The sequence below is a fragment of the Raphanus sativus genome, chromosome 3 (assembly GCF_000801105.2).
Source record: "Raphanus sativus cultivar WK10039 chromosome 3, ASM80110v3, whole genome shotgun sequence".
Taxonomy (NCBI): Eukaryota; Viridiplantae; Streptophyta; class Magnoliopsida; order Brassicales; family Brassicaceae; genus Raphanus; species Raphanus sativus.
This window is the reverse complement of record NC_079513.1, coordinates 25,821,251-25,834,090: the sequence shown is the minus strand read 5'-3', so window position 1 is coordinate 25,834,090 and position 12,840 is coordinate 25,821,251. Positions and strand designations below refer to the sequence as shown.

Below are 12,840 nucleotides of genomic sequence, written 5' to 3'. Positions count from 1 at the left end.
CTTGTTTACTAGGTGATATTCGCGTCTTGCAATATTCGCGCACGCGGAGTAAATGGATCAAAAGAGAATATAATCTTCGGTCTATAGTCATAGTCAGAAATTTTAAATGTTATCTATTGAAAGATTGAACATAAATCTATTTTCATAGTCACAAGTTTTAAATGTTATCTAATGAAAGATCGGACAAAACTGTGCATATTTATATAAGATAAGCTCGGATCTTTTTTAAAACTTGTATTATTGGTTAGGTGTAATTGAAATATAGTTCGTGAACTAAATCTATATTCTTTATTTTTTCGGTAAATATCATCTTGTTACCTTGTTTACTAGATGATATCTGCGTCTTTTAATATTCGCACACGCGGAGTAAATGGATCAAAAGAGAATATAATCTTCAGTCTATAGTCATAGTCAAAAATTTTAAATGTTATCTAATGAAAGATTGAACATAAATCTATTTTCATAGTCACAAGTTTTAATATCTAATGAAATATTGGACATAATTGTGCATATTTATATAAGATAAGCTCGGATCTTTTTTAAAACTTGTGTTATTGGTTAGGTGTAACTGAAATATAGTTTGCTGAGTCAAAACTATAATATTGCAGCTCAAATTTATATAATTATTAATTTCATAATATAAAGTATGAATATAAGATAAAACGAAACATATGTTATAGAATAATAAAATATGAAAGAAACAAATTATTAAAAAACAAATAAAGAAAAACGATAGGTATGATGCAGTTTCAATTCTAGTTAACAAACTTGTAAGTTGTGATGTTGATTTCTTAATTCAGGAATGGGTATATATAGTAATCAACAATACGGTTTACTCTCAAGAAAAATGGTAATCAACGAATGTTCATACACCATAATTAAATCGCAATAATCACTAATTTGTAGTTGTTAATTTAAAATAATAGAAAGTAGTATAATTAAGAAATTAATATATAGGAAACAATAATAACTATGAGATGTGTCTGTATAATTAACCAGATCGAATAGAAGCAAGATTGAATAATTACATGTTGATTCTTTAAATAATTTTTTTTAATGCTTAAGTTAAGGGATTGCATGGAAATTATTAAATTTACGTGTACAATCAGTGAAAAGATCGTACCAATTTTAGCTTCGGAATCAAATCATTTAGACGATCTCTGATTAATGTTAATATGATAGATGCAAACTTAGGATAAACCTATACCGAATGTGCCATTGTCATTGGACCAAGATTTCATACTGGACCAAGAGTTGATAGTGATATCTTGATTGTGAAATTAAGAGTTTTTATACTAAAATCAGGTTTTGTAAGAGTTGATAATGATATTTTCAAAATATGGTTTTGATTTAAAATGTAACAGAAAGCATCGAAATTATATATTTGAGTGGTCAAATATGAAGACTTTGTATTTGAGTGGTCATTATATTATATATATGAGTGGTCATTGTATGAACACTATATATATTAGTGTGTTTTATATGTTTGGGTGCTTAAATATACACTATATATTTGATTACAACTATATATTTGATTGTTCAATATATTAACATTATATTTGTTTGAGTGGTCAAATAGAATAGTCCTAATGAATAAGGCACATGTCCCATGAAAGTATGCAGTACATATAAATATAATGATAAAGAATAGTAATTATCGCATGATTCTATCATACAAATACACACATACATATAATAGAATTTACATATTCTAATACCATGTAGTACATACAAATACGCACAAAGATAGAATAATCCTCCATCTTCTCTCTTCAACCCAGAGAACTTCCGACTTGTGTTTTCCAACACCAGCCGACGGATGGGCTTCTTTAGCCACCGTCGGTCCGATTTCTTGCTTTTTTTTTCTTTTCTCTTTTATATAGCGTAGTCCTTTTCTTGGATCGGTGGTGATCCGATTTTGGTCTCCGGCGGTGCGCTCTTCTATGGTGGTCGTCCGGCTCTGTTTCTGACATCGCCACTTTCTCTTTGGTGTTGACGGCCGGCTCTCGATGGTTCCCTGGTATCCTCCAAGACCCGCTTCTAGGATAAGCTCTTCAATCTTCTCGATGAGGCTCTCCGATGGAAGGGGTGGTGATGATGAAGTTGGATGCGAGTTCGCCGCATGCCAAAGAGGTGGCCCGGTGAAGCACCGTTCTTTTAACGGTGGTCTTTAGTCGGGATGATTGGCCGAGAGAACCCTATATCTCCAATACTGTTGTTGATGGTGGGTTATCGTCGGCGTGCTGACGGAGACGGGGTTCTCCGATTGGATCTAGTGGATGACGGGAACCGGTGACCGGAAGTCTTCACTGGCGTCTTTTCGATTTCGATGTGACGACGAAGACGCGTATTTTGTTTGTCGGGGATGAAGGACACGTGGATGGTTTCGCATCGCTCTTGGACGCGTGGTGGTGGTTGACGCCGCTTCGTTTAATTGGGCCTAGACCTATTGTTTTTTTGCCTTTCGGGCTTAATTGTATTGTTCGGTCTTTAGGCTTTGTATAATATCGATTGGGTTTGTTCTTTTTGAGCTTGCCCTTGTTTAATAAAATTTTCTAGATGGCAAAGAAAAAAATACTCACAAAGATAGTAATCATCCGAAATATGCATATAATATTTTGTTAGTTTAAATGAGCAATGGCTTTACTTGTAAATTTTCTAGGTAAATAAAAGTTTTTTTTAATAAATGTTGCGAGAAGAATTCTCATGGTGACACCTAATTAATGATATTATTGTTAGCTAAACATTAAGATCAAGATTAGTTTGTAAGAATGTTCATCAAATAATTAAAAAAAAAGTGATTATTTTTTCATATGGAACAAACACTTACTCCTTTCATGTCATTTTACTACTTTATCCAACTTCCAAGTTAATCTCATCTTACTTCCAAGCTAGTCAAGATTCAAGCATGCATACAAGGTGATAGTGAACAAAAAATGGATCAAGAAGACTAAAGCTGTTGCTCCAAGTGAAAAAGAACATCATATACTGCCTCTTAGGCTTAGAATTAAAAGCTCCACAACATTCATATAAAGTCAGAAAATGTCAGCAAAAACATTCTCTTATTCACATAGAGATGATGTCATTGTTTGAAAAATAAAACATCAATGCAGTTTGTTTCCATTTACTTTAAAAAATATGCTTCACATTGTTTATCTATCGATCGATCCCTTCAATCTTGTCTTCGACCTGAGAGTACAAGTCCTTGAGCTTCTCGATGTTATCTTCCGAAGTCTCCCAGTAGCCACGGCCATTGGCTTCCAAGAACGTCTGGATCATCTTCCTGAAGGAGTTTGGATTAGTGTTCATGAGACGGTTAAGCATCTCCTCGTCTTTGATGAAAGTCGTGTTGGCCTCCTCGTAGACCCAGTTGTCTACTTGACCCGAGGTTGCACTCCATCCAACAGTGTTGGTCAGTCTCTTCTCTATCTCCCGAACTCCTTCATATCCACTTGACATCATTCCTTCATACCACTTTGGGTTCAGCAGCTTCGTTCTTGCGTCCAGCCTCACGGTCTCAGATAGTGACCTCACCTGACAAAATATCAGACACAGCTTAAGGCAAATGTGTTCTGTTTTTAATAGTGTTCAACCAAAGACATTAGCTTAACTAACCTGTGCGTTTGCGGTTGTTGTATCAGCAATGTAAGCGCTAGGCTTCTTCTTGTCTTTCCTCAAACTCTGAACCAAGTTTGTCGGGTCAGAGTCAAAGTAATGGCTCACGTCAGTGAGTGAGATCTCTGAAGAATCAAGGTTCTGGAACGTGACTTCTGCAGTCATAAGAGCCATCTGAAAGACCTCCTTCTTCTCAGCCATCCCTGCTCCAGGAGCATCGCTGTCAAACGCAAACGATTTGCGGCTCAAGTACATGTCCTGAAGCTGTTGCTCATCGTTCCATGAAGAGTTCTCAACAGCGAGACTGATGTTTGCCGAGTAAGATCCCGAAGCGTTTGAGAAAACTCTTGTAGCTGCCTCTCTGATATCAACGCCGAGCGTTGCTGCTTGCTCCATGGCGTGTTTCCTCACGTAGTTCATCTCAACTGGCTCGTCTAGCTCAGCTACCATCTTGATTGCTCTGTCAAGAAGATTCATCTGCAAAGACAAATTCAAGAAACAATGAGACACCAAGTAAACAAGAAACTAAAGTGAATGCTTTTATCCAATATTCAAAATTTTGCTAAGCAGTTACTATAAGCTTCATAGAATACTAGCTACTAGGTGAAATATTCAGGACAGGGACATGAACTGCTCCTAGATGCTATCAAATTATTTGATCGATTTTTATATATTTTACATTTCTATTAGATATTTTAGTTTTCGAGTTTAATTTTTGGAACACAACTTTCATCAACTAGACAAATTATTCTGATTAATTATAAAATTATTTTGATGAATTAATAAAAGTTATACATACAAAAAAAAACTAGATAATTTTGTAAATTTGTACTGAAATTATTAGTTAATCAACAGATTTAAACCAATTTAAATTGATTTAAAATAATTCAGATCGATTTAAAACAACCGAAAATGATTTAAACCGATTTGAATCGTATAAATCAGATTTTAGGAAAATTGTTTTGACTAATTAAGCAAATCGGTTTGACTAGATAATTTTAGAACATTGCTTAAATCTTATGTTACCTGATTGATAAACAGATCACGGAAGACTCCAGAGCAGTTAACAACAACATCAATCCTCGGCCTTCCAAGCTCTTCCAAGCTCACAGGCTCAACCCGGTTCACTCTCCCAAGCCCATCAGCAACCGGTCTAGCACCAATCATCCAAAGCACCTGTCCGAGAGACTCCCCATACGTCTTGATATTATCAGTTCCCCAAAGCACAAGCGCGATCGTCTCCGGATACTTCCCTTCGTTCTCCATCCTCTGCCTCTCCACCAACCTGTCCACCACGATCTTGGCGCTCGCCATCGCCGCCGTCGTGGGGATAGCCTGAGGGTCCAACGCGTGAATGTTTTTACCTGTCGGTAGCACCTTAGGGTTTCTGATGGGGTCGCCTCCCGGACCTGGCTCGACGTACTTCCCTTCCAAGGCGGTCATCAGGCTCCCGAGCTCGTTGTCCATCACCACCAGCTTCAGGCACTCTCCGAGGAAACCGAACACCGTCCTGAGCTTATCCCTGTTCGCGCGGTAAAACTTGGTGTTGGATAAGTACTCAACCCACGGCTCGTTGATTCCAAACCCTAGAATCGAGGTTAGCTTGTCGGATACGTTAACGACCTGTCCTTTGCTGTTTGTGGTTTTCTCGACGAAGGCCGAGACCGCGCCGCGCGAGGCGTCGGTGATCTGTTTGAGAAGCTCAACATCGGTCAAGATCCCCTTGTCGCTTCCTCTGTAGACGTCTTCGATCTCTCTTCCAACGCACTCGGCTAAGATAGAAGGGAGAGACGAGATATTATCCTCTGCTCGGTCTAAGGCTGCGATGTTGACGAGGGTGGCGACGGCTTCCATTGCGGACGGAGGCTCTCCGATGACGTGGAGCCCGCACGGGAGAAGCCTAGACTCGATCTCCATAATCTTGGAGTAGACTTTCCCAACCACGAGGTCTCTCTCTTTAACCGAAAGATCCGTGCCTTCATCGGGAAGATCCACGTCTTTGTCAAGATTGCACTGCTTAGCTGTGGAGATGATTGAGCTGACGATCTGCGGACCTCTTCCGGTGTCCTTGAGAGACTGATACGACGAGATAAGCTCGCTCAACTGCTTCAGCCCTTTGTAGAGACCAGCGTTCTCAGCTGGAGGAGTTAAATAACTGATTGTATTCGCGTAACTTCTCCTCTTGGCAATAGTTGCTTCTGAAGGGTTGTTAGCCGCGTAGTAGTAAACATTGGGAATGTTCCCAATGAGACTATCCGGGAAGCAAGCGTCGCTCATCCCCACTTGCTTCCCGGGCATAAACTCGAGAGAGCCGTGGGTTCCGAAATGAAGCACGGCGTCGGCTTTGAAGATCTTCTCCACGTAAGAGTAGTAAGCCGCGAAACCGTGGTGAGGGCTCGCGGATTTGGAGAAGAGGAGCCTCATGGGATCCCCTTCGTACCCGAACGTCGGCTGCACGCCGATGAAAACGTTTCCGTAGGTTTTCCCGAAGACGAGGAGGTTCTCTCCGTCCGAGTTGAGGTTCCCCGGAGGCTTCCCCCAGTTCTCCTCCAAGGCGGTCGCGTAAGGAGTGAGGGTCTGGTACTCGCGGACGCCCATTTTGTAAGCGACGTTGAGGTTGGGGCTGCTGAACTGAGCCTCCTTGTCGTGGAGAATCTCTTCGATGAGAGTCTCAGCTGTCTCGGGGAGGCCTTCCACGTTGTAGCCGTCTCTCTTGAGGTCTTTTAGGACGGAGAAGATGGAGGCGAAGACGTTTAGGTAAGCTGCGGTTCCTACGTTTCCTTTGTCTGGTGGGAAGCTGAAAACAGTGATTGCCACTTTCTTCTCTGCCTGCAATGAGAAAAACATTTGTACTCATTACAACATTCATTGCATGTTTTGATAAAGTCATAATGTGACAGTAATGTCTTGCTAAGGATGAGTGTTAGATAATGGTACCTTAGTTTTTCTTTTGAGCTCTCCCCAGCGAATAGCCCTGATACAGAGTTGCTCCACTCTCTTGTGAAGAGCATGTGACTTCCCTGCAGCAATTGATAAACAAATAATCTTCATTAGGAAAACATTCCTAGTTCCTACACTAGTTATTAACTAACTAAAGCACACCAAACCGAACCAAAGTGAACCAACCGAAATAACTGAATTTATCCAATAAGTATCCAATTTTTGAGAAAAATATATGAATTCTAAACGAAACAAAAAAATAGAATATTTTCAGAATTACTCTTCAACATTTTCGGTTAACCAAAAGCCGAAAATTCGGTTCGGTTAAGTTCCGGAAAACCGAAATCCAAGCCTAGTAATATGATAATCGAGAGATACGAACTATGGTCATAAGTGAAGTTCACCTGTTCTAGGGTCACGACCAGCGAAAACAATCGGTTCCATCCCACCATCAAGCTCAGGGAGAGCAACCTGGAGAGCCACCTGGATGGGATGAAGACCAAGCGTGCTGTTAAGCCACTCTTCAGTCGTCTGAAACACCAGCGGCACTCCCACAAGATAAGGAACATCAAGCGTCTTCAGAGCCTCAATAGCCCTCGGATGATCCTGCCTCGCCGGTCCACCCACCAACGCAAACCCGGTCAAGGAGACAGCGGAGTTTATAATAGGCTGCTTCGTCACAGGATCCACAAAATACCTCTCGACCGGACCCGAAAAATCCAACCCTCCAGCAAAAATAGGAATCACCTTAGCGCCTCTTGCCTCGAGCTCCATGATCACAGCCACGTAGTGACTATCGTCACCCGTCACAATGTGACTCCTCTGGAGGACCAAACCGATAACCGTAGCATCTTTCTTCTTGAGTGAAGGGTTGGTGTCTCTCCTAGTGTCGTACCAGTTCAAATACTCCTTGACGTCATCGTACATGGTCGGAGCGAGTGGATGCCAGATCCCAGTGTCCAAGAACAGAACCGGATCAGAGTATTCAATCTTGACACCTTTCAAAGCCGGTACGTAAGAACCGGAGATCATCTTAACGAAATTCTGGAGATTATCAGGGGACCCACCGAGCCAGAACTGCAAACTCAAGATGTAGAGACGCGCGTCTTGAGCCTTGTCGCTCGGCAAGTACTTCAACACCTTAGGTAACGTCCTAACGAGCTTCAACATACTGTCCGCGAACCCCGCGGAGCTTGTTCCTTTCTTCCTCTTGAAGAGCTGGAAGAAAGGTGACTTGGATTGCCCGAGCTGAGACATGCTGAAGGAGCCGAGCTTGTTGAGTCTCATCACCTCGGGCATCGAAGGGAAGACGAGGACCGCGTCCATCCTGTCTCTCTCTTTCTCCACGGCGTCTTTGACTTTCAGCGCGAGCTCCTCGACGAAGATGAGGGATCCGATGAAGATGTTGGCGTCCTCGAGGTCTTTGCAGAAGCTGCTGTAAGTGTTCTTGTCGCGAAGCTCTTCGACCAAGTATCCGACGACTTCGTAGGACGCGAACCTCGAGGTTTTGTTGAGCTGCTGGACCGCTTCGGAGAGAGATGACTGGTACTGCGCCTCGAGGACGACGTAGACGATTTTGACGGTTGGGACGTTGTCTCTCTTGACGGGGACTATACGGCGGACTTCCGGGTTTGTCTGTGTGAAGAGACCGTTGCCGCCGGAAACAGAGGACTTCACTTTGAATAGAGATTTGGTTTGTTTTGTTTGTTTTGACTTTCCCCTTCGGAGGAGGAAGGAGTGTTTGGTAGTGTTGGAGAGGGAAGAGAGATGCTCTGCTTTAGAAGCAGAGAGAGTGAATGGTGAATACATAAGTGATGATGAAGCCATTGTCCGAGATGGCGGATAGATGGAGAAGAGACTGAGAACTGATCTCGTTTTTGTTATTGTGGTCGTTTGATCTTCTGTTTCTGTGGGGAAGAAAGGAACTGAACTAAAAAAGAAGCGATGGTTTCGAAGGTAAGTGGTGGGAAGGAAGAACACGTGGACGAATGAGTACGTAAGAGTTGTGAGGTTGTGTTTTGTTTGATCTATATCTTGCTGAGGACAATGTGATGGAGTTTACTCGCTTCTCATTGGCTCATTGAGATTCTACTCAAATTTTTTATTGGGTTGGGCGCGTGGGGATATTGTGTTCCTCTTATTATTTTATTAAAACAAATATTTTCTTTTGTAGTTGTCAATGGAGATTTTTTTTGGATTTCGGTTTCAGCCATGTAAAAGATTCATTGGCCTTATCCTACTAATGGATGCCATTTAAGTGCTCTGTTCCAAAACAAGGACCGGACGGTCGGTTCGCGTTGCAATCAGCCGGTTCTCTGGAATTTGTCCCATTTTATTTGGCCCATATTGTGAAACAAATTCGGTCTAATAAGAAAAAAGATATATGGGCCACATTCGTTTCAATGATATGGAAAGCCTGGATCCCATACTTCAAGGTTAAAGCATCACTTTCATGGGTTACGTAGTCTAGAGTAAATCTGATCATTTTCACCCGATCCGGAAATTGATCACAAAAAACATAATTCATCCTCTTACTATCTAGTCTAGAGTTTCAATGTCAATTAAAGAATACAAGCTTGCAAAGATCGTCCGACTATTTCGGTAATAGAGTGAAGAAAGTGAACGCCAGGGGTTATAAACCCGGATCGGATCGGTGTTCGGACCGTGTTGAACCATGAACTGATAATAATTTAGATTGGGTTAATACCAAAATCCAATTAAAGTTGAACCGGTTAAAAAAATTTATTGAACCGTCAAAAACATGTGAACCAACGATCCAATAAACTGGCCAAACCCCTTAGTAAATGAACTAAAATTTTGTTAACAAAATAGTTAACCTCTTTTAAAGTAAAATAAGATTTATTAAAGATTAAATAAGTATCGTCTCTCCTCTTTTTCTTTTATATCTCTACTACTCATAATCACAAGATTACAAAGCTAAATTTTCACAATATTTTTATTGTTTTTGTCTATTTCTCATTTTGTTTAAATTTTATTTTATGATCACTTATATTTAAATTTTTAATAATTGAAATGTATATATATTTGTGAAATTTTTATTTTAAAATATAATTTTTAACAAATGTGTATTTATATTTTTTAAAGGTGATAAATATTTAGAATGATAAGATCTGGAAATAAAATTTAAAAGTGCTTTTAATATTGATTTATATTTAAATTATTTTATTACTTTTTACATTAAAATTGCTATTTTAAGTTTTTCTACACTATAACTATTTAAACATTTTATTTGAAATAATATATCTTTGTAAGAATATGTATATTCCATCCGTTTCTGAATAAGTGTCACTTTGATAATTTTTACAAATATAAAAAAGTGACCAAAAATATATATAAATTGTTATTAATTACACTTCTCTAACCAATAGTATTTGAAATAAATAAAATCACTTATAAAATCAATACAGTTTGCAATTAATTATCATCTAAAAATAAATACGATTTACATTAGAATTGAAAGTGACAACTTTTGTGTAACAAAAAAAAAAAGTTAGAATACTCAGAAAAAAAAACAGAGAAAATATTATTATTATAAAATATCATTATATTCAATTTAATAGACCGAATTTGATTTAACCCCGATCAAACACAATGACCCATAATGCAAAATATTTTTGGTTTGCTAACCAGTCCAGTATTTAAAACATTGAGATCATCAACATTAATAAATAGAGAACGGCGATTAACAATCTAAAAATAACAAAATCAGCACGCTGGAATGGTAGTTGAGCCAAGCTAATTAAAATTAGTTTAAATTAGATTATTTTTGAATAACTTTATAAATAATTAACATTTGAAATAAAGTAAAAATAAAACTGTAGAAAAATGAGATACTGTGTGGGCCAGTATCATAATTGATAAGTTGACCCAATCTATCAGATATTTTCCACATATATCATTATGATGTTATTTTTCTTCTTTCTGATAGTCACACTCACACCAAATAATACCTACAAAAAAAAAAAGAAAAAATCGTCAATCATCTGACTGAGCTTGGCGGGCATTACTTGTAATTGTATAACTCTCCACATACTCGTAACGATTCAAGTCCCTTTTGTGTCTTTTAATGATCTTTCTCCCCTGAACCTTTGAATTCTCTCTCTTGGATTCTCTGGAGCTACTCAAGACTTAAGAACAGCTCTGCCATCTCATTTCTACTGTTGCAAAAAGGTAAAAAAGACTCAGGATTGTCTCGTTGGTTCATGTTTTTAGGGTTCAGTTCAACCAAAGTTATCGATTACGTCATGCTTACACTGACTCCAATATGCTGTTTTACAGAAACTTTTAGTTTTTTTTTCTACTCCTCCTCTCATTGTGAGTGTGGTTTATTGATTATGTCTCTTTGCTGGTTTTTGTGACAGAGGAGGATGAGTACAGATCTTTTCAGCGAGGATGATGTTGAGGAGAATCCATCTTCTTCTGCATCATCGTCGAGAATGGAGCTAAAGCGGATTCATCAGTGGCTGACACAAGAAGACTCCTCCGGTTCAGAGCTTTTTAGTAATAATAAGAGACAAGTGGTTGAGATTGATGGTGGTTCCCGACTTGCTTGGGACGATACACTTGTCCCTAATTGCTTATTTGATCCTGCTACATCACATCTCCTCGGTAGATATATCTCTCCTCTGGGCCACCAGGAGGAGGTTCTTCATGGTACTAGCTCGTTTAATCTTGACACCATCAGAAAGGTTACAGTCAATAATCATCAAGCGTGTGAATCTCAAAACATGCTACCTGATGAATCCATGGTTCAGTTTTATGGTGAGGGAGTTTCAAGATCATATGAAACGGTTCCTTCTTATGAAGCTAACACGCTCTCCCTTGGCCAAACCTTCAGTACTATTGACAAGAGCTTCATCTCGCCAGAGCCATTCGCTAGCAATCCGGATGGAAACTTCATTCCAAACTTGAGCTATTATGACAAAGGAGATGAAAACGTCTTCTCAACGTTTCATCCATTTGACAAAGGAGTAGGAAACTTTGCTCAGTCTCTTCAAAAGTCTGCTGATGAGAACATCTTCATGTCTCTTCTCCCCTGTCACAAAGATAATGTCAATGTTGTGTTGTCAGGGAGACAGTCACCATTCTCCCAAGGCGGTGAGATGGCGGCATTTACGGTTCCTAGCCAAGAAAAAGCAGACAAGAACAGTGATCATCGAACTACTAGTCAAGAGGATACAACCATATCGCCAGTTCCTGTTGTTAACAGTTTTGAGAACTTCTTCAGCCATTCTCCTGCAGATGACAACATGTCTTTTCAACCTAGATATCCCTCTTACGCTAGCTCTGCATTGCTCGTCCACAAATCTAAAGATTCAAAGACAGCTAAGAAGGGTTCTACTACTTCTTCCACAAACACATTTCCTTCAAATGTTAAGTCCTTGTTGTCAACAGGAATGTTTGATGGAGTTACCGTCAAGTACTACTCCTGGTCACGTGAGGTCAGTTTCTCTTCTTTACTCTTCCATGTTCCATGTTCTAAAAACGTTATCTTGGCAGAAAAATCTCAAAGGAGTTATAAAGGGGACTGGGTATCTATGTGGTTGCAGCGACTGTAACCTTAATAAAGTAAGCTACGTGATACGAGTGGGCCTGTTTTTAATTTAAAATCTATGGCTTTATGTTAATGAAACTGTGCAAAACAGGTTCTTAATGCGTATGAGTTTGAGCAGCATGCTAATTGCAAGACAAAGCACCCAAACAATCACATATACTTTGAGAATGGTAAGACCATTTATGGCGTGGTTCAAGAGCTCAAGAATACACCTCAGGAGAAGCTGTTCGATGCTATTCAAAACGTAACGGGATCTGATATCAACTATAAAAATTTCAACACCTGGAAAGGTATTTTAATATTTTGCAACATAAGACAATTCTAATTTTAGATATAATAATAGCAGCTGAAAAGAAAATTCTGTTCTACTTATTGTCTGTTTACAGCATCGTATCAAGTCGCTAGCCTTGAACTTCAACGTATCTATGGTAAGGATGCTGCTACTTTGGCATCTTGAGAAGGGACGAGTTATTCAACTGGGATGCTTGTTTTTTCTTTTGTTGCAAGTGACTTGTGAATTCTGTTCTTGTTCTATGTAAACTATAAGCTTTTAACATATATATATATATATATATATATATATATATATATGTCAGAACCTTTGAACTGCTATGATGTCTTGTCTGGTGAGAGTCTAGTTGTAATTTAAACTTCTGCTAGCACTCCAATATTTTAAGATTGCAGATTCGCTTCTTTGAGAACTAACACTA

General features: G+C 39.2%; 2 protein-coding genes across 2 annotated transcripts; one reads left to right on the top strand and one right to left on the bottom strand.

Moving 5' to 3' along the window:
* Positions 1-2,969: 2,969 nt before the first annotated feature.
* LOC108847344 (magnesium-chelatase subunit ChlH, chloroplastic) lies at positions 2,970-8,521 on the bottom strand. Its single transcript, XM_018620563.2, has 5 exons — positions 6,960-8,521; positions 6,553-6,635; positions 4,642-6,444; positions 3,616-4,092; positions 2,970-3,534 (listed from the first exon to the last, which is right to left on the bottom strand). Exons 1-5 carry the CDS (start codon positions 8,380-8,382, stop codon positions 3,157-3,159), a joined length of 4,164 nt encoding a protein of 1,387 aa, XP_018476065.2. The 5' UTR covers positions 8,383-8,521; the 3' UTR covers positions 2,970-3,156.
* Positions 8,522-10,503: 1,982 nt separating this feature from the next.
* LOC108847827 (uncharacterized) lies at positions 10,504-12,822 on the top strand. Its single transcript, XM_018621172.2, has 5 exons — positions 10,504-10,746; positions 10,938-12,017; positions 12,076-12,144; positions 12,222-12,420; positions 12,517-12,822. The coding sequence occupies exons 2-5, from the start codon at positions 10,944-10,946 to the stop codon at positions 12,585-12,587; spliced, it is 1,413 nt and encodes a 470-aa protein (XP_018476674.1). The 5' UTR covers positions 10,504-10,746; positions 10,938-10,943; the 3' UTR covers positions 12,588-12,822.
* Positions 12,823-12,840: the final 18 nt, after the last annotated feature.

Coding starts and splice junctions, on each gene's coding strand:
- LOC108847344 (XM_018620563.2), bottom strand. CDS start 8,382: ATGGCTTCATCATCACTTATGTATTCACCATTCACTCTCTCTGCTTCT. Junction 6,636..6,959: donor TGGTCGTGACCCTAGAACAG/GTGAACTTCACT, acceptor CAATTGCTGCAG/GGAAGTCACATGCTCTTCAC. Junction 4,093..4,641: donor GTGATCTGTTTATCAATCAG/GTAACATAAGAT, acceptor TTGTCTTTGCAG/ATGAATCTTCTTGACAGAGC.
- LOC108847827 (XM_018621172.2), top strand. CDS start 10,944: ATGAGTACAGATCTTTTCAGCGAGGATGATGTTGAGGAGAATCCATCT. Junction 12,018..12,075: donor ACTACTCCTGGTCACGTGAG/GTCAGTTTCTCT, acceptor TTATCTTGGCAG/AAAAATCTCAAAGGAGTTAT. Junction 12,145..12,221: donor GCGACTGTAACCTTAATAAA/GTAAGCTACGTG, acceptor TGTGCAAAACAG/GTTCTTAATGCGTATGAGTT.